Source organism: Schistocerca americana, chromosome 1 (genome assembly GCF_021461395.2).
Source record: "Schistocerca americana isolate TAMUIC-IGC-003095 chromosome 1, iqSchAmer2.1, whole genome shotgun sequence".
NCBI lineage: Eukaryota > Metazoa > Arthropoda > Insecta > Orthoptera > Acrididae > Schistocerca > Schistocerca americana.
The window spans coordinates 508,663,691-508,686,271 of NC_060119.1; the positions used below are offsets into that span (position 1 = coordinate 508,663,691).

The following is a 22,581-nucleotide window of genomic DNA, read 5'->3' on the forward strand; positions in this document are numbered from 1 at the left end:
TAGTGTTGATCACAATAAGTAAAGAGAGTAATGTCTGAGTACGTTCTGTTTTGCTCAGCTGTTTGAAAATCAAATAACGTAAGGGGTTTACCAGCACAGTAATTCATGAATTCATGAATTCATCGGTTCATGAATTCATGAATTACTGTGCTGGTAAACCCCTTACGTTATTTGATTTTCAAACAGCTGAGCAAAACAGAACGTACTCAGACATTACTCTCTTTACTTATTCTGATCAACACTAAACTGACACACAATATTTTTTTCATGAATTACACAATTCTTAATTTTCCAAACATCTGCAAGTAATACAAATTGAGAATGTACACTCCTGGAAATTGAAATAAGAACACCGTGAATTCATTGTCCCAGGAAGGGGAAACTTTATTGACACATTCCTGGGGTCAGATACATCACATGATCACACTGACAGAACCACAGGCACATAGACACAGGCAACAGAGCATGCACAATGTCGGCACTAGTACAGTGTATATCCACCTTTCGCAGCAATGCAGGCTGCTATTCTCCCATGGAGACGATCGTAGAGATGCTGGATGTAGTCCTGTGGAACGGCTTGCCATGCCATTTCCACCTGGCGCCTCAGTTGGACCAGCGTTCCTGCTGGACGTGCAGACCGCGTGAGACGACGCTTCATCCAGTCCCAAACATGCTCAATGGGGGACAGATCCGGAGATCTTGCTGGGCAGGGTAGTTGACTTACACCTTCTAGAGCACGTTGGGTGGCACGGGATACATGCGGACGTGCATTGTCCTGTTGGAACAGCAAGTTCCCTTGCCGGTCTAGGAATGGTACAACGATGGGTTCGATGACGGTTTGGATGTACCGTGCACTATTCAGTGTCCCCTCGACGATCACCAGTGGTGTACGGCCAGTGTAGGAGATCGCTCCCCACACCATGATGCCGGGTGTTGGCCCTGTGTGCCTCGGTCGTATGCAGTCCTGATTGTGGCGCTCACCTGCACGGCGCCAAACACGCATACGACCATCATTGGCACCAAGGCAGAAGCGACTCTCATCGCTGAAGACGACACGTCTCCATTCGTCCCTCCATTCACGCCTTTCGCGACACCAGTGGAGGCGGGCTGCACGATGTTGGAGCGTGAGCGGAAGGTGGCCCAACGGTGTGCGGGACCGTAGCCCAGCTTCATGGAGACGGTTGCGAATGGTCCTCGCCGATACCCCAGGAGCAACAGTGTCCCTAATTTGCTGGTAAGTGGCGGTGCGGTCCCCTACGGTACTGCGTAGGATCCTACGGTCTTGGCGTGCATCCGTGCGTCGCTGCGGTCCGGTCCCAGGTCGACGGGCACGTGCACCTTCCGCCGACCACTGGCGACAACATCGATGTACTGTGGAGACCTCACGCCCCACGTGTTGAACAATTCGACGGTACGTCCACCCGGCCTCCCGCATGCCCACTATACGCCCTCGCTCAAAGTCCGTCAACTGCACATACGGTTCACGTCCACGCTGTCGCGGCATGCTACCAGTGTTAAAGACTGCGATGGAGCTCCGTATGCCACGGCAAACTGGCTGACACTGACGGCGGCGGTGCACAAATGCTGCGCAGCTAGCGCCATTCGACGGCCAACACCGCGGTTCCTGGTGTGTCCGCTGTGCCGTGCGTGTGATCATTGCTTGTACAGCCCTCTCGCAGTGTCCGGAGCAAGTATGGTGGGTCTGACACACCGGTGTCAATGTGTTCTTTTTTCCATTTCCAGGAGTGTAGTTTCCATATTTCCACCGGTGGGTGTATATATTGTATCACCCTTATAAATTACGCCCTTCTGTTTAAAGACATTTACTAATGTAATGTAATGAAAGTTTAAGAAAATGTTTCACACTTTTAGTTATTATACCGCTATCTGCAGGCTATAACTTTTTTCTTCCTTGCCCCACCAATTCACAATTTACATGAGTCCACGATTTGCATGTCATGCAACTGATCATTTCTTCCATTCGATCTTACTCGCACAACTCGCTAGACCATTCGTCTACTTTACGAATGAGTTTCGTTTGGAGCTTTCGACCTTTCCCTCGAATTAGACGATGTTTTTTTGATGGAAACCTTCTTCCCACTTTCTGCATAACATGGGTTCTTCTGCATTGAAATTGTTGAGCAATCCGTTTCCTTCATTAGTATCGAAAGTGACATACCTTAAACGAATATCATCTCTTCAAAAGTAAGAATATGGTCCACTAATACGTTTTTATTTAGGATAAGTTGATATTCGTGCACATTCGTTTAATCCATGATCCCCATTTAGGCATATTGCTAATGATGTATGCAATTTATCCGTACTGCACTTAAAACCTCTCTGTTGCCACACGATAGTACAAAATAATTATTTAAGTAATAACTTAAGTTAATGAACACATTAGAACAGTCACCACACAGTTTATAAATATTATGTTGCACTAATAATACTAAACGCATTTTTAAACGAGCAAGTTTCTCAAATAGTACCGGTATAATATTCGAAACGTATAGCGGTATGGTAAACCGGTGGTCTGGACGTAGACTTTGTGTTTACTAATAAAAACGTCTTCAGTCCCGCGTTCGAAGCCCGCCACGGCTTAAATATTGGTTAATAATCGGCAATGGCGGCCGAAGACTTCCGGCAAGAGAAGTCACCATCATTCTGTCAACGGCCTTATTAAGGAGGGCGGAAGAGCGGACAGAGGGTTCAGGGCACTCTTGTCATTCGGATGGGAAATTGCCCCTCAAGCCGGAAGAAAAAGAAATGATCAATGGTGTGAGGATACAGAAGGCGACAGAAACCACTGCACTAAAGACACACAATATGTATCCACAGGACATGTGACCTGTAATTCAAAAACGGTCTTGATTACCTCTCGGATCTTCGGGAGGGGGCTGCCAAAGGAGAGGTGACCATGAGGAAAAGACTGAACAACCAACGAAAAGATAACGTTCTACGAGTCAGGGCGTGGGGTGTCAGAAGCTCGAAGGTGGTAAGAAGCTAGAAAATCTAAAAAGGGAATTGCAAACGCTCAATCTAGATGTAGTAGGAGACAGTGAAGTGAAATGGTAAGAAGACGAGCATTTCTGGTCAAATTAACATAGGGCAGTATCAGCAGCAGCAGAAAATGGTACAACGGGAGTAGGATTGGTTGTAAATAGAAAGGTAGGGCAGACATTATATTACTCTGAACATTTCAGTGATAGGATTGTTTTTATCGGAATGAACAGAAAACCGACACGACAACCATAGGACAGCTACATATGCTGACATCGAAATCTGAAGATGTAGAGAAAGAGAAAGTATATGAGGAAACTGAAAGCCTAATACAGTACTATTCAAGAATCACGAGAGAATGAGGTGTACTAGGAAAAGGCCGGGTGATACGAGAAGATTTCAGTCAGGTTACATCACGGTCAGACAGAGATTCCGAAATCAGATAATAGATTGTAAGTCGTACCCAGTAGCAGATATAGACTCAGATCACAATGCAGTAGTGATAAAGAGTAGGCTGAAATTTAAGAGATTAGTCAGGAAGAATCAATATGCAAAGAAGTACTAAGAAATGACGAGACACGCTTGAAGTTCTCTAAGGGTATTGGTGCAGCAATAAGGAACAGCACAGTAGGCAGTACAGCTGAAGAGGAATGGACATCTCTAAAAAGGACAATCACAGAAGATGGAAAGAAAAACATAGGTACAAAGAAGATAACTGTGAAGAAACCATGGGTAATAGAAGAAATACTTCAGTGGCTCGATGAAAGAAGGAAGTACAAAAATGTTCACACAAATAAAGGAATACAGATATACAAGTCACTGAGGAATGAAATAAATAGGAAGTGCAAGGAAGCTAAATTGAAACATCTGCATATAAAAAGTGAACAAATCGAAAAAGAAATGATTGTCAGAAGGACTGACTCACCAGACAGGAAAGTCAAAACAACCTTTGGTGACATTAAAAGCAAGGTTGGTAACATTAAGAGTGCAACGGGAATTCCCCTGTTCAATGCAGATGAGACAGCGCACATGTGGAAAGGGTATATTGAAGGCCTCTGTGAGCGGTGCAGGTAACTGGCAAGTCGTGGCGCTCTGGAAATATTCTAAACTCGGAGTTGGCGTAGCCCCACGGGCCGCTCAGCAAGCTGGGGCTCCTCAGCAATCGCGTGGTGCCGAACATCAGCTGGAGCAAGAGGGGAAGAGGCCGACCGCGTGGCTTGGAATACCACGTTGACGCTGTGTCGAGGACTGTGCTTTGTGTCGATGAAGAAGATTTGTATGAGGGGAGTGCCAAAGATGGCGGACTTTGCGAAACCGTAATGGCAGACATTTCACAGTTCATGCAGAAATGAGTAGTAGCCAGAGGAATCATGATACCTCAGAAAGAAACACACACATTACTATTATTTGCACGACGTTTCTGACGTGTAATCAGATTTTAAATATCTTTATTAGTTTAAAGTTTAGTATCTGACTGTAAATTATACAAGTAACACCCAGCAACGAATTTCCAAAATCTAAATGGTTCATCCGATTTTGACGATCGATGTGTCTTTAGAAAGCTATTAGTGTAAACCTAAATTGGTATGAATTACAGGCATGTAACTTGAATAGTACATGAGGTATTGGAGGTCAAATTGGTCGATTACTGTTGATCGCGTCAGGCCATAAGTACCCCACAGTTACACGAAAAAACGGTAGCAGCATGCTTATAAATATATTTCTTCATCAATGTCTTTGTTTATATCCGATATATACTATTCATGAAGTAATTGGTCAAATATTTACTGTGTTTTAGAAAGCACAGAGACATTGGGCTAGTGGCCTACTATTGGTTCTATTCCTTTGATATATGTTTATTTAATTTGTTTATGTATTTAATAATGTGTGCTAGAGCGCGTTTATGGTCCAGCTGTAGGAATATATATTTAATTTCAAGTTATTTAAATGAAAATCAAATATTCCGTGTGTGTTTCAGTATGTTTGTGAGTGTGCTTTGGCTTGGAGACATGGCAGGAGCGCTCTAGCCAATCACAGCGCTCGTTACTACGGTAGGCGACTACCGAGGAATGGGGAGACTGTATGGAGGTGGAGAAGGAGCATCGGGTCGCACGGGACACCGGGGAGTGCTGGACGGGAAGGCGCGACGGACGGTCGCAGGAAATACTTGGAGAGTGTTGAGCAGTTTGCGCGTAGTCGCGGGGGATAGAAATATTTCGTAGTGCCGACTTGTGCACTTGTGAGATTTCTGTGGCTTCTGCAGTGAAGACGTAGTATGCGTTTAGAAGTGAATATCTCGCGAGCTATGTTGTTGTTCATAACTAATTACATGGAGTAGGAATCTATTGTTTACCTGTTATTCAACTTAAATGTTATTTAATTGCTGGACCATCGACACCAACAAGTGTTTTGCAGTAATAAACGGCATTCTTGTAGGTACTTCTGCTCTCGTACTCATCATTTAAAGTCGTTAAGCATAGTACCTGCAGATTTTATTTAATTGCAATCTTTTATTTATAAATTTCTGTGTTACATTCAAAATTCGCAATTGCCAAGTGATGGTAACCTTCGACCATTCGATCAATGTGTATATTCATATTGTATACTGTAGACTCAGCAGTATTTGGCGCTTGTAGTGCGGCAACTACGTATCCCAGCCCCTAGACAATGAAACCAGCCAAAATCTTTAATATTTACCCTTTTAGTCTGAGCATACGTAGTTGAGGGCCACATATAATTTTTTAAGCCTGTAGAGGGAGGACTTGTCTTATGAGATAGAAGAAAAAGCAGGAGTCGATTTAGAAAAGATAAAGGATCTAATATTAGAATCAGAATTTAAGAGAGCTTTGGAGCACTTAAGATCAAATAAGGCAGGAGGGATGGATAACATTACATCAGAATTTCTAAAATGATTGGGGGAACTGGCAACAAAACGATTATTTACGTTGGTGTCTAGAATGTATGAGTCTTGCGATATGCCATCTCACTTTCGGAAAAATACCATCCACACAACTCCGAAGATTGCAAGAGCTGTCAAGTGCGAGAATTATCGCACAATCAGCTTGACATCTCATGCACCCAATTACTAAGAAGAATAATACACAGAAGATTGGAAAAGGAAATTGAGGTTGCAAGACTAAGGAAAAATCAGGACACATTCATAGAATTTGCCGACTTGGATAAAGTGTTCGACAAAATGGTGCAAGATGTTCGAAATTCTAAGTAAAATAGGGGCACGCTATAGGGAGAGACAAGTAATATACGATATGTATACGAGCCAAGAGGGAATAACAAGAGTGAACGACCAGGAACGAAGTGCTCGGATTAAAAAGGGTGTAAGATAGGGCGTAGTCTTTTGCCCCTACTGTTCAGTCTGTACATCCAAAAGCAATCATGGAAATAACAGAAAGTTCCGGAATGGAATTGAAATTCAAGCTGAAAGCATATCAGTGATAAAATTCGCTGATGAGATTGCTATCCTGAGTGAAAGTGAAGGAGAATTATATGATCTGGTGAATGGAATGAACAGTCTAATGGGTACAGACTACTGATTGAGAGTAAATCGAAGAAAGAACAAACTAATGAGATGTAGCAGAAACGAGAACAGCGAGAAACTTAACATCAGGATTGACGGTCACGAAGTAGATGAAGTTAAGGAATTCTTCTACCCAGACAGCAAAATAAACATGACGGATGGAGCAAGAAGGACATCCAAAGTAGACCAGCATTTCAAAAAAGGGTCGTTTTTGGCCAAGAGAAGTCTACTAGTATCAAATATACATCGTAATTTCAGGAAGAAATTTCTGAGAATGTACGTTTGGAGCACAGCATTATATGGTAGTGAAACATGGACTGTGGGAAAACCGGAACAGAAGAAAATCGAAACATATGATATGTGGTCATACAGACGAATGTTGAAAATTAAGTGCGCTGCTGCTACGGTCGCAGGTTCGAATCCAGCCTCAGGCATGGATGTGTGTGATGTCCTTAGTTTAGTTAGGTTTAAGTAGTTCTAAGTCTAGGGGACTGATGACCTCAGATGTTAAGTCCTATAGTGCTTAGAGCTATTTGAACTATTTTTTTAAAATTAGGTGGATTGATAAAGTAAGAAATGAGGTGCTTCTGCACAGAATCAGAGAGGAAAGGGATGCGTGGAAGACACCGACAAGGAGAAGGGACAGGATATTAGGACATCTGTTAAGACATTAGGGAATGGCTTCCATAGTACTAGAGCGAGCTGTGAAACGTCCCCTTTGAACAATTATACATGACTGTGCTTAACCTGACACACAATATTTTTTAGCGCAACGCAATCTGACTTTCAAAATTCCCTACAAAAGAATGGCCCTGACTAACATTAAACTATACCTTTCACAAATCACTTACCTCACAAAAATCTTCGCTGCTCAAGCTACTGCAATACAGCGAGTGCCACTACTGCCAGCTAAATAAAAGATTCAAACTATGGAAGGCACTAACTACTGATAGGGATAGTTAGCAAATGAAAGATATTAATAGAGAACAAACAATGTATTTACCTTGATATCATCATATATAAATATATCAGTTCATGACAAATTTCAAAACTCCGCCATCTCTCTCCCCACATCCACCACTGCTGGCGGCTCACCTCCAACTGCGCAACGCTACGCACTGTTCACAGCCAGCTGCCTAACACTACAATGGCGAGTATTACAACAATGCAAAGCAGCCACAGACTGCACACAGCACAGCCAGTGATTTTCATACAGAGGTGGCGTTACCAATAAAAAAACCTAAACAGCCTACTTACATAGCCCCCATGCTCCCCACAAAAAATTTTACAAATTGGATTGGGCAGTGGCCAATACAAATTTGAAAAATTTTTTTCATAATTACAATAACAAAGAAATCAAATGCACACACTTATTGATACAATGTTGGTCAAAAGCTAAAATTGTCTCACAGTTCATAAAGACAGTCCTAACCGTACATAACAGGAGAATAGCAGTGTTTTTCTCAAAGTCTGAGCAGTAAAAGAAAATGCACACGGAAGTAGTGGATTTCCATGCAGTCTTGAAGAAGTAGTGTTGTCCTTCCAACGGAAAGACAGTGCTGACTCTCGACATGCAGACAAGTATTGGGTCACAACAGAGCAAACCCACAGCAGAGTCAGTCGAAATTTTGAAGAGTATTGGTAGGTAGGTCATCACAGAGCAGACCCACTGTAGTCCTGGTAGAGATTACGGTATTGGTGGGCCACCAGAGGTGCAGACCCACTGCAGTCCTTGTAGAAATAATGGTACTGGTGAGTCAGCAAAGGTGTAGACCCACTGTAGTCCTTGTAGAAATGGCCAGCAGCCATCTGTTGCGACTGTGCAGGTGCACAATCACCATCGAAGAGTCTTGCAGAGAATATAGCAAGTCCATAAACCACCACTTGTGCACTCACAAAGTGTTTGGAATTGTCCTTAGAACCAGCAATGCTGTTATCCAGTCCCTTGCTGAATTATTAACACACGTGGAAACACTAACAGTCCCTACTTCTCACATATTGTCCATATACTATGACCAACGGAAATGTGTGCAGTGAAATGAATGCTTACAAGTTACTTAGTTTGATAAACTGGTGTCAATTACAATTTTATAACATGAGAATACAATAACAAAGGTACAGAATACATCATTAAAAACATAACAATACAGATAACATTTGTAGTACAGGCTTTACAAAAGAATCGAAATAACATATACATCAGTGTTACAGGAATTACGACATAAGTGAATATATAAAATAATGAGAATAGTTTTCGAAACATTAATTTCACACATGAGCATTAAATCAGAACAGAATAAATAATGTCTAAACATCTTTACAAAGAAAATAACATAGTATTTGAAAAATTCTACAACATAAATCTTATTAGCTAAACACATAAAGACAGGAAAAAGACAAATACACAAGGGTACATATACACATAGTGGGATAACACCAATAGGAAAGGATAGGGTTCGTTTTCAGTGTAACATTTGGTACTGCAGTCCAACCCAAAACTTCATATATCTTTCATCTTTCCTCTTATTTCATCCTTTGTTTCCACCAAAAAAAATTCTATCTAAGCATGCTTTCTGTATTTATGTTCACATCCTCTGTCAAAAATAGTTTTTCTCTCTGCTTTCTGTATTCTGTTCACATCCTCTGTCAATAATAGTTTTTCTCCACTGTACAGTATGCTTTTTATTTTGCCAGACCATTTTCTGATAGCTTCTCAATGCATTTCTTCCAAGTCATCATAGTTAGTTTCTTATATAGTCTACCCCTCTTAAGCCAACTTAAATCTACTGAGCTCAGATGCTAAACTAAGGGACGAGGCAATGCAGCAGCACATAACAAATTAACACAAACAGCAATGCAAAAAAATGGAAAATTGCAAAGCAAGCTACAGTAAATATAAATTACCAAGCAATGCAACATTACAACTAATATGAGCCAATGTACAGTAGCAAGAAAAATAAGTCAGTAGTAAAATTAGCTTAACAGAGTAACACAATTTAAAATTCAGTAGCACTATGCCTGGCAAACAGCAGCAGCAAATGTAAAAAATATAAAAAATATAAAACTTATATCTATACATGACAAAGCTCAAGCAGAAAAAATATTACAGTAAAAACAACAATGCAGATAAGGGAAATGTATAATCATATCTTAATGTCTATGTAATTATAGTGGTGCACCATAACAACTGATTGTAAAAAGAAATATTACCATGTACTTGAAAAGAAAATTATGTGTTACTGTTACTAGTTCCTTCTTATTGTTCTTTCCTTTCCAAGTGCTCCTTTTTTAAAGAATGTGGATCATAAAATAATTATTTAATAGATCTGTTGACAGAAAGTGTTCACATTAGCAAATGCATTTTATTTTATAAAAGCAATGCTGCAACACAGCTGGAAACCAGATATCAAGTGAAATAAGCAACTACGAAAAGCAAAGCATAAAAATATCATTCAATAGTCATGTGGCATTTCGTAAGTCAGTAGCTCTCAACTCTCATAGAAAGACACTTGTCATAATCAGGTGTGCAGATGTACGAATATTTCCCATCAATTCATAAGCATTGCAGTAATTAGCAAAAAGTACGAGTAATCATATGTTTTCAGGTAATGAGCGTGTAATATTTGCGATGCTTTCTACAAAGGAATGTCAATAGCAAGGTTAATGGAAGTAATGAGGGTGTCGCATTTGCAATATTTTCTCTAAAGGAATGCCAATGGCGAGGATAAAGGCCTGCCTTTTTTCCTTTTTTTTTTTCTACCTGTGCTTCCGGAAAGGCACACCCTAATGGCTTGTTCTCCAGGTGTTTGACACAGCTGCGTGCCCACGACGCATTACGTGCAGGTGGTCACTTAACTTTCTTACGGAAATATTTACGACACCAGTTTCCGCTACAGTGACAGTCTCACATAAAAATATTTCACAGGTCAAGAATTAGCGTTGCAAATCTGTAGAAAGAAAATCCTATGAATATAACGTTGTCCAAAAAATTTTTGCCGGCATTGTGATACATTCACGCATTTACACACACTTCATAACTCTTAAAGTACGATTCTTGGTTTCCAACATCCTTTTTCACAAGTCAAGAGTCCCTACCCACTATTCATTACTCCTTACCTTATTACACATATACGTATCCATCGACACTCGTCAATATTTCGTCATTATAAATATGAAGCATAATCAAATAACTCATATAGCCTCAGCCTATTAATCATAAACATACCTCAGCAGCATAATACACATCGTCGTCGTAAAAATAACATCATAACACCTCAGTCAAATCTCAAAATCGTCGTAGCTTCCTCCAATAATTAAAAAAATTCTCTGCTCATGTCAAAAGTGTCATCTGCCTCAAACGTACTTTAAAATCATGCTCCCTTACCAAATATATCATTCAAAGCTCTCATAGTATCACAATGGTTCCGAAAAAATATGAGTATTTCACAAAGTACAGACAAAATACAGTTTCATAAGTGTGAAGTTATCCAACTGTGTAATTATGTAAACATCTGTCACTGATATAGTAAAATAAATGTTTGTCTCTCTCAGTTAAATGATCAGATAGCTGTGTAATTTGTGTATTAGAGAAATATGGTACCGATGTGTAAAGTTGTATAAGCAAATACCATATTAGCTAGGGTTCCTTGTGCTTGCCAAACACATGGTACACGAAGTAGGCGTGTACCCCCCTGAGGATTAATGTAATTATACCCTCAGGTGTTACAGATTACAGCAATGGAATGAAATGTATCACGGAGAACTTTCTTTGTAATTCAAAAATCTTTAAAAATAAATGTTTTAAGTAGAAAATTAATCACTCAAATACGTGTACTGTAGCGCCAAATGTGCGTCTTGTTGCAACATAATCTCTGTGGAAGTGTCGTAGTTATCGTCCTCTGTAAGCAAAGTTCTGCTAAAGTCAATGTACTTACCTCATGATACACAAAAGTGAAATGCTTTGCGTATAGATATCTTAGTTATTACGCTTATTGCCGTGATGAGGAAAGTACTGTACTGTAACGTATTGTTGTGCTACGAAAAGGCTGTCTCATTGTTGCTATACCACAAAAGTTACTACTAAAACATGTTTTACTTTCTTGAATAATGCCGAAAAACTGTGCAGATATAAAACAGATACACCGCAAAAGCAACATTGTAAATTGTCACTCATTAGTAGCGTCGTGATATAGTCGTGTAGCTGTCAAATATACTAACCACTGTGTCACCTGGTATCTCTCAGAAAGCACCTTGAATCCATAATGTATTTGCAAGTAAACCAAAATGTTGCATTAAAATCTCATTAGCAGTACCAGTATGTGTCCTAAGTATGTAAGCCTGATAGTCGTTACGTAATCGTGCAACTAACAAGCAAGAATGTACAAATGCAACACTGTGTAGTCTGTTCACTATAACAATGCATTCGTAATTTCTATTTAAATAAGTTCTCTTGGTTCTTGATTGGATATTTAACTTCAAACACTGTTGCATGTTAACAGTTTCTTAAGTCTTTCAAAGCATACTAGTAATGTAAAGTGAAAAGTTTTAAGGCAAAGACAAAGTTAAAAAGCAGATTATCTCTCAGTAAGCGGTTTTACATGTGAAGTGTGGTGCAATCCTTTACTCTTCCTAGTACGCAGACTTTCAACTTCAAAGCAATTATCATGTTGTTTACATCGGTAAAGAATGCAAAATCTTTTCTCAAGGCTAGCGTCTTTGTTATTTTTCCCTGAGCCAGCGGCCGCACGCAGCTGCCTGCTGTGCGAGTCATTGTCTGTCTCTTTGTTGGCGCGCGTCGTTATTGGGATTAGGAGACCTAACTTCTACAAATTCACTCTGACGAGAAGGCCCTGCTCTGTTCGAATCCCGCCAGTTCTGATGCAATTCAGATCTGTCGTTACGATCATATCGTCTGTCGTCATGTCGGTAGTTCCTGTAGTTTCTTTCTTGTCGGTCATGTGGTGGAGAATTTCTCCCGGAATCGTAACTGCGCGCTGAACTGTTGCGTCTGAAGTTATTTTGTCTCCCTTGATAATAATTGTTTTGGTTTCCATATTGTCTGTTTCTATGGTTATCTCTGTCATATTCATAATTACGGAAGTGCGATCTTTCTCTGTAACTATTACTCTGCCAGTGGTTGTCATACGGGTGGTGTCTGTTTTGGTCACGATTTACGTTGTGAGAATAGCCTTGTCGCGCCCAGTTATTATTTCTATCATCGCGGAATTGCGACGGATGTGACCTGTAATTGTTGTATACCTGTTTCCGCATTCCGCGATTGTCAGTGTCAATTTCCAATTCTTGTAACAGTCCCTGAAAAGCTTCAATGTCGTCTTTGCAACGTCCTGCCAAAATAATGTGTCGTAAATGTTCAGGCAATTTGATTAAGCAAATGCGGATAAGTTCTGAGGGGCTGTATGGGTTTGACAGGTACTGATTCTTGTGCAACATGTCTTCAAAATATTTCATAAGACTGGAAAGTTCAGATTGTTCGAAACGTTTCATCATTATGATGCTTTGTTTTACTCGGTCTTGTGTGGCCTGAGACCAATATGCTGAGAGGAAGGCATGGTAAAACTCTCCTTCACAGTGGCAATCGTGAATGACCGACCGCATTCTTACAGCTAGTTCATTCTCTAAGTAGCCACACATAAATTCTAATCTGTGCTCTAATGACCAGTTGGGAGGAAAACAATGAGAGAATTGATGGAGCCATGCTTGTGGATGAATGTCGTTGCCAGAATTCTTAAATGTTTTGAATTTACGTGTAGTAATGAACAGCTTATAGTCAAAGTCATCATGTCGGCGAGTCGCATATCGGTCATTGTTACGTCGTTTCGGCGGTTCCATTTCAAAATTCGGTGCACCTTGCCAATTTCTTTCATAACTTCCGAAGTGTCCTGTGTTATTATTTTGTGGTTGTTCCGTATTTCTAAGTCCCTCTTCCCGTATTGGAGCGCGAGTGGCCTCTGAAATACGTAATTCTTGTATTACCAGAGTCAGCTGATCTTGTACTTCCCGGATTTCTCTTTGGTGTTGCGTATTAATTTGATTCTGATTTTGTTTGAATTTCCTAATTTGTTCGCACTCTTCTGTGTCATTAAAGACTACCGGTTTTGTGTCGTTCAGATTATCATCTACCTTCGTAGATAAGTTAGTGAACTGATCCGAAAGTTCGGCTACTTTCTCCGATAGTGAACACATTTCCTCAATGTGTTTTTCTGAACCAAGTTTCAGAGTGTCCATTTGTGTTGAAATCGAATCTACTGTGTTCTTTAAGTTTTCCTGAGTTTTTGTAAGTTGCATAACCGAATCGGTAGATGCAACTGAGTCAAATTTAGCTTGCAAGGTCTCATGATTTTCATGAACAATAATTTGCAGTTCTTTTATGGCTGCTTCGTGATTCTGTAATGCCTTTTCATGCCGCGAAAAAATAGGTTGAAAATGCTCACAAATTTGAGTTTTTACGTCATTACAGACTTTTTGACATTTCGATTCAATGTTATGTAACTCAGTAGTTAAATCTTCACGCGTTTGTTCAAGAGTTTGTTCCAATGAGTCTAACTTTTGAAGCTGTTGCTGTGTTTGTCTCTGATTTTGTTCCAGTGTGTCTAACTGTTGCTGTGTTTGTCTCTGATTTTGTTCCATTGTGTCTAACTTTTTAAGATTTTGTTCCACTGTGTCTAACATTTTGAGATTTTGTTCCACTGTGTCTAACTGTTGCTGTGTTTGTCTCTGGTGTTGTTCCATTGTGTCTAACTTTTCAAGCTTTTGTCCCATTTGTTGCATTAATTGTAATAACAATGCACTGGTGTATGAAACATGTTCCTCAGTGCTTTTCGGCAGTGAAGTTGCACCGGCAACATTCACATTTTGACAAGCGGAAAATGTGTCTTGACTCATTTGAGAAAACGGTGAGAACCCAAAACCTGAGTCTGCAGTATTTGCAATATTGTGTTCTGTCATTCCCGATTCCAGAGGCGAGCTGTTGCCCACCAATCGATCAATAACGCTTCTCTGTTCACTACCTGTTTCACTGTCTACACCATTGTTTGCCGCCCGCTCCATTTCCCTATGCGCAATTACCAAATTACTACTTTGAACATTAGTTAATTCATTACTCTTTGGCGCTAACACACTGCTTTCGTCTTCACTGTCATTTCTCAGTTTACTTTGGAGCCTAGTATTACGTTTTTCACACGCCATAATTGTCACAATATTTCACACGATAACACAGAAAAGCACAATTTGAAGAGCAAAATAAAATAACATAGCAATGGAAATAATGTCTACTTAATTGCCAGCGCAGCTGCGAAATACTTGGTGCAAATCTACATGCATGCCACAACTGTTTTACTGTACAACAATGAAAAACTACAACTACAAAGGAAATTCTCTCTATGATTACGCGCTATCAATAAACAAAATCTACACTAATTACACAAACTACAAGAAAAAAAATCAGAAGATTCCAGTGAGGTATCCTCGGCTAAGGGTCGACATATGAAACGTCCCCTTTGAAACATTTATACATGACTGTGCTTAACCTGACACACAATATTTTTTAGCGCAACGCAATCTGGCTTTCAAAATTCCCTACAAAAGAATGGCCCTGACTAACATTAAACTATACCTTTCACAAATCACTTACCTCACAAAAATCTTCGCTGCTCAAGCTACTGCAATACAGCGAGTGCCACTACTGCCAGCTAAATAAAAGATTCAAACTATGGAAGGCACTAACTACTGATAGGGATAGTTAGCAAATGAAAGATATTAATAGAGAACAAACAATGTATTTACCTTGATATCATCATATATAAATATATCAGTTCATGACAAATTTCAAAACTCCGCCATCTCTCTCCCCACATCCACCACTGCTGGCGGCTCACCTCCAACTGCGCAACGCTACGCGCTGTTCACAGCCAGCTGCCTAACACTACAATGGCGAGTATTACAACAATGCAAAGCAGCCACAGACTGCACACAGCACAGCCAGTGATTTTCATACAGAGGTGGCGTTACCAATAAAAAAACCTAAACAGCCTACTTACAGCTGTAGAGAGCAAAAGCTGTAGAGGAAGACAGCAAATAATTGAGGACGTAGGTTGCAAGTACTACTCTGACATTGGCACAGGAGAGGAATTCGTGTAGGGCTGCATCAACCAGTTAGAAGACTGATGACTGAAAAAGAAAAAAAAAGAATCAGAGAGGAGATTCAGTAAGACAAACTCCCATCTGCTGTATCTACGTCAGTAAAGGAAGCATAAAAAATTGTAGCTAATTTAGTAATCCAAAGACTGAATTCCATATGCGAAGGATACATTTTGAACGAAAATTCATTCACACTTTCTTTACTGCAAAGAATGCTGAAACTGATGCAAGCTTAAGCCTATGCATGAACTAGTATAAGAAATGGACTGACTTTTTTGTTGAGGTCCCTCGATGGACGTCATGTTAATTTTTGTAACGACTTTTTATTCTGCATCTATCACGTGATTCCCTTGACGTCTTTCTCGTCTCTGATTAAGATTTTCTTTTATATGAGTGTACCACTCATTGCTCATGTAACATAAAAACAATATAGCATTAGTTTATGAAAAAATACAATAATACAGTATTTGAAAATGTATATAATAAGTATTTCCTACAACAAGAAAACAATGTCGCCATTGTAGTATCGTAACTTTTTACTTACAGCAATTGTATAGGTACTTTTATGTAATTAAATATTTTTCTGCATGCCGAGATTGGTATGGATCTAATATCATGGATGCAGGTTCAAATCTTAACTTTTGTTAATCGTAGAAACATACGCTGAAGAGTCAAAGAAACTGGTACACCTGCCTAATATCGTGTAGGGCCACCGCGAGCACGCAGAAGTGTCGCAACACGACGTGGCATGAACTCAACTAATGTCTGAAGTAGTGCTCTATGGAACTGACGCCATGAATACTGCAGGGCTGTCCATGAATTCATAATAGTACAAGGGGGGTGGAGACCTGTTCTGAATAGAGGTGTACATGTCCCGCTTTTAACCCGCCCATGCTTGCCCGGTGGCCAGGCGGGCAGGCCGCCGCTCGTTGTCAACAGAACGGGCAGGCTGCTTCACTCCCAGCCAAGCCAAGCAGAACCCAACCCGGGCAGGCTGCGGGAAACTTGCTTGCCTGCCCATATTACTGCTGAGCTGCGCTACGCAGCCGTTTAGTCTGCGCGCGTCATTGTCGTATTATGAACGTTAATCAAAAGTTTTTATTTTACCTGAGCACCAAAAGACAAACCCCAACATTATATATATATGTATTAATTTCAGGTAAAAAAAATATTGGTTTTATTTGTATATTCTTCCTTTACGCGCATATTTCGGGCTTCTTATCTATATAAATAAAAATTAATTGCCAAATGTGTTGATAAGCGTAAAACTCGAGAACGCCTGGACCAGTTCGGCTAAATTTTTTTTGCTGTGTTCGTAATTCTCAGGACAAGGTTTTTACGAAATAAAATTTTTCGAAAATCGACCGAAAAATTGGAAAATTTGACAAAAACTGAAAGTGCGTTTTCATTGTGTCCGTGTGTTTGTATTGCATACAATCTTGATGAAATTTTGCACACTATACCTTGAAACCAAGAGGAAGGTCACAGTCCTCTACACCAACCTACAATTTTTTTCCGATCTTGAAGAAATTTTGCACACTTGACCATCAAGAGGAACATCACTGTCTACATAATATTTCGGACAGTACATTGAAGAGAGTACCTTACAAAAGATTTTGACATCGTTTGCGGGTTACCATGAAAGTTCATTATGTATGCATGTTTCCATGGAGAAGGTTTTTGAATATTTACATGTGCATATATATGTATATATGTATGTATATGTATATATATGTATTTGTCTATAAGTATATATATATATATATATATATATATATATATATATACTCATAGACAAATACATATATATACATATACATACATATATACATATATATATGCATATACATATACATATATATACATAAACATATATAAATATATATATATATATATATACATATACATGCACATGTAAATATTCAAAAACTTTCTCCATGGAAACATGCGTACATAGTGAACTTTCATGGTAACCCGCAAACGATGTCAAAATCTTTTGTAAGGTACTCTCTTCAAGATCATAGACATTTCGTTTAAAAGAAATGTATATATATATATATATATATATATATATATATATATATATACATTTCGTTTAAAAGAAATGTATATATATATATATATATACATTTCTTTTAAACGAAATGTCTATGATCTTTTTGAAATTTGAGAGCTGTCTGACACATTCACAGTCATCGTGTTGGACAATTCGCGCACAGCAAATGTCGTTTAACAGTTGCAAACCATTTTTGGTTGAGTGAACGTGTTACATTGGCTGCAAAAAACCTTGATGTTAACGAAATGAATTTTCAGATTCAAAATGTGACACCTGGCGAATTGCTGACATACAAGTCGGTTTATTCCGTTACTAACTAAGATGATGTAGTCAACTATCCTACGGAATTTTTAAATTCGCTGGATTTCCCCGGATTACCGCCTCCCAATCTGTAATTAAGTCGGATCGGCAATCATGTTGCGAAAGGTAAACCAGCCACGTCTTTGTAATGGCACCCGGCTTGCGGGGAAGAAGTTAAAGAACAACGTAATCGAAGCCACAATTTTAAAAGGAAAGTACAAAGGTGAGGACAGTTTGATTCCAATATCACTAAGATTCCGACCGACATGCCATTCGACTTTAAACGGTTATAATTTCCAGTGCAGCTTACATTTGCCATGTCGATAGATAAATCGCAGTGGCAGTTGTTATATGTTTGTGGCATCAATCTTGAAAATCATGTTTTTCACATGACTATTTGTATGTCGCATATTGCCCTGTCGGGACACCTTCAACTTCATTTGTTTACGCACCAGAAAACAAAACTATCAATGCTGCGTATCAAAAAGTATTACAATAAAGGCTACCTAGCAATAAACTTTGACACTGATTCACTGATCACCACAAAAGTTGACAGATATATATGAGTTTTCATAGATAGGTGAAGAGGAGATGAACTGAGGTGGCGGAATCCAACAGAGAGAGGACGAGGAGAAGGATAGAGGGTGGGGGGGAGATGGGCCAAGGGATGGGTTCAAAAATGGTTCAAATGGCCCTGAGCAATATGGGACTTAACTTCTGAGGTCATCAGTCCCTTAGAACTTAGAACTACTTAAACCTAACTAACCTAAGGACATCACACACATCCATGCCCGAGGCGGGATTCGAACCTGCATCCGTAGCGGTCGCGCGGTTCCAGACTGTAGCGCCTAGTACTGCTTGGCGACTTCGGCCGGCCAAGGGATGGGGAGTGGAGGGGGGGGGGGGTGGAGGTGATCAAAGAGATAGTGGGAGAGGACTAAATGGAAAGAGAGAAAATACGGGAGGGAAGATGGACTACGAGAGTATGGAATAAATAAATGCCCAGGCAACGCAATGCAGTCTGTGCTGCACTTTTCAACACCGAAACGGATGGATATTTGTACTAAAGAAGTGAACCTCCACCCCCCAAAAAGAAGATTGGTCACCTCCCCAGAAGAATAAATTATCTACGCCCCTATTAACCACTGTTCTGCAATGAGAACCAAATTAAGATTTTGGAAGTCTAGATTCTTTAACTTTAGTATGTTTCAGCCAAGTATGACACCAATTATATAAATATTTAACTACGTTTCCAGGATGTATTTTACTGGTTCTGTGAATTCATTCGAAGTTGGAAAAATCATTCTAAATTGCCAAAATGCATTTTAACAAAATCGAAGGACTTGTTTCGTATCCAGTTCGTCTAAAAACTATAGTACTGGGAATACAATGGCGACCCTGAGCCATTTTTCGCGGCTCCTACGTTTGCGTCATGAGAGTCCACACTTGTAGTCTAGGTCTGCATCATGAGGGACCATATTTCGGACCATCATGATGCAGACTAAGACGACGAGTGTTTACTTGCATGATGCAAATCTAAACGACGACTCTAGACCCTCATAACACGGACCTAAACGACGAGTCTGAATCCTCATGACGCAGATATAGACGCTGTGGAGAGTGGCTCAGAGTTTCCATTATATTCCTACTACAATACATTCATGGAAAAAGACGCTCTTCATTTTAGGAGTATTTGTAGTGTCTAGGTCTTCAGCATCTTGACTCTGCATGTGGGATTCCCCTTAATATAGAAATACAAGAACAAAATTACATTTTGCAATGTGTGTGGAACTCAACAAAATAAATTGTAATTTAAACTCATAATGTGTATTGCCTTACTCCACAAATGAATATTTTATTTTGCAGAACACTTTTCAACATAAAATCTTTACAAATTTTCCTTCAGTTCCCCTGAAAGTATTATTTAGGCCAAACCAGATACTCCTAAAAATATTTGGCTACTTTTGCAAACCCAAGTAACAGAAAATGGTTTACAAACAATAATTAATGTCACTTGGAAGGATTGAAATCAAAAAGTTTAGTCTAAAATAAAAATGAACTGTATGCATTACAAAATTTCTATCTCAGAAATTGACGCCCAGAAAGCACAAGAAAGAAATCTGCACTCTTAATTAGTAAATTTGCGCTCAAACTCATAGTTTCCCGTTCAATGTTCTACTGTACTTTCAATGTGTCTGCTGATTAGTGTTTGAATTAATTACGACGAGATCGTTAAGTCTGTCTGCATTAAGACGTGATCGTTTTTCGCTAATTAGGTCTCCAGCGCAAGTAAAAATTCTCTCACTAGACGCACTAGTGGCTGGTATATTTAATATTTTTCTTGCCACACACGTAAGTCGAGGAAGTCGTTGGGAGTCATTTTTCCACCACTGTAGAATATCTCCCTCGTTCACACAGTGTTCATGCAAGTATCTGCTGACTTCATCATGTAGGAGAGGAGGCTCTTCTGCCCAGTCCTCAAATTTCGCCATTTTGTACGGCCCTGGATTTGTTTCTTGGTTGCTGTGATTGGGCACTTGTACTGAAACTGTACAGGTTCCAATTAATATTTGCAGAATAATGTGAAGATCGTACTACACATAGTTGAAATTATAATAGGTTTTAGATGATGCTATCATTTATCGCCCTGTAAAGTCACCAGAAGATCAAAACTAACTGCAGGACGATTTAAATAAGGTATATATTTTTGGTGTGAAAATTAGCAGTTGGCAATAAATAATGACAAGAGCGAGGTTATCCCTGTGTGTACTAAACTAAGTCCGTTAAACTTCGTTTACAAGATCAACCAGTCAAATCTAAAGGCTGTAGATTCTACTTAATACCTCTGATTACAATTACGACCTACTTAAATAGGAATGGACACACAGAAAACGCTGTAGGCGTTTTAATGACAAAACACTCTTTTGGAGCGTTGCTACGAAGTTGGAGAGCCTTACTATTGACGGAAGAGGTCGAAAGAGTTTAAATAAGGGCAGCTGGTTTGGTATGATCATAAAACAGGGGAAAGAGTGTCGCGGAAATTACACAAGAGTTGGGGTGGTAATCATTTCAACAATGGCGTTTTTTGACGTGGCGCGATCTATATATGAAATTTCGATCACCAACTTACACCTCCGAATTCGAAGAGATATTGTTGAGTCCCATATACATTGGAAGAAATGATCATCAGAATAAAATACAAAAAAGCAGCGCTCAGACGGAGAGCTGTAGGTGTTCTATCCCGCGCGAAATTCGAGAAAAGGAGACAAATAAGTTGAAAGTGGTTCGATGAACCCTCAACGAAGCACTTGCGTGTGTCTTGCAGAGTAACCATGTACATGTAGATGAAGAATATATGCATTATCTTAGGAACTTACCTTCAGCACACATCTGTCGTGCTGCTTGGTAAACTTCAATTTTTTCGTCCTCGGTTAACTTTCTTAATGTGCGGTAGTTAGCCACCGTAAACGTTGCAATTTTATGCAACATACTAACGCACATTTTCTGTTCTAGGAAGGCATCAGCGGCTTGTTTCAAAGGTTTCATGTCCTGAAAATACATTTTCTCAACATACATATTTCACAAGTGGTTCTATAATATTCAAATGGAATAAAATTACAAACCTCTTCATCGTTATCCCGTACGGTACAGTGAGTTTTTAAGGCATAAAACCACGGTAGAACTAAATGTAGGGTTGGATCCTTGTCACTCTCTAGATCAACTGTGGCTTCTTTAAACGGCTTAAGAAATTCTATAAGCTGGCCAGTTATATGGTGGTCATAACCCAGCATCTTATCAGAGGCACCTTCATTATGTAAAACAGCCTTCACTGAATCAGTCTGAGAATGGACTGATACAAGCATGTCAAAATAACTATTCCAACGAGTTGAAACCCACTGCTTTAAAGATGAGTTCAGTCTCACACAGAGACCTCTTCTCTTGAAGTACGAAACCGTATCCCGCACTGTATTAAGAATGGCTAATATATTTGGAACATTTTCTTTCAAAAACTGTTCGCTCAGAACATGTTTCAAGACTGTGTTTATACCATGAGCCATGCATGGAAGACGCTGATATACTTCGAGAGCTTTGACAATGTTAGTGCCCTGGTCTGTGACAAACGTAATTTTGGCAATGTCTTCACGAGAAACACCCATAGTTTCTAAGCCATCTTCCAACTCGTTTCGAATATTCGAGCCAGTTTTTGGGCAGTCAGGAAACGCAGAGCACATTAGTACATATTTATTCAAACGCCAGTCTGAATTTATGTAATGCATTGTCACGGACATGTAATGCACCCCTTTGTAATTGTCTGTCCATAGATCAATTGTACTGGCACATATACCAGAACGAATCGCATGCACTATATCTGGGAGCATTTTGCTGCGCACTTTATCAGCTAAGGTTTGAGCTTTCCTAGCTACTGTCACTCGGGAAGGCATAACATTTTTAATATCAACTGAGCCATATTTTTTACCTATGTCGATCAGTGTCTGCCCTAAATTAAGAAATCCTTCTCCCTCTATACTGCTAA

General features: G+C 39.6%; 1 protein-coding gene across 1 annotated transcript; it reads right to left on the reverse strand.

Moving 5' to 3' along the window:
* Positions 1-272: 272 nt before the first annotated feature.
* LOC124568623 lies at positions 273-22,324 on the reverse strand. Its single transcript, XM_047131055.1, has 3 exons — positions 21,671-22,324; positions 21,425-21,596; positions 273-331 (listed from the first exon to the last, which is right to left on the reverse strand). Exons 1-3 carry the CDS (start codon positions 22,322-22,324, stop codon positions 273-275), a joined length of 885 nt encoding a protein of 294 aa, XP_046987011.1.
* Positions 22,325-22,581: the final 257 nt, after the last annotated feature.

Bases quoted from the DNA above. Each gene is read 5' to 3' on its own strand.
- LOC124568623 (XM_047131055.1), bottom strand. From the start codon at position 22,324: ATGCATTACATAAATTCAGACTGGCGTTTGAATAAATATGTACTAATG. The intron at 21,597-21,670 runs GTTTGTAATTTT...ATGTATTTTCAG, and splicing joins TACGGGATAACGATGAAGAG to GACATGAAACCTTTGAAACA. The intron at 332-21,424 runs GTAAGTTCCTAA...TTCAATTTCCAG, and splicing joins ACGACAGATGTGTGCTGAAG to GAGTGTACATTCTCAATTTG.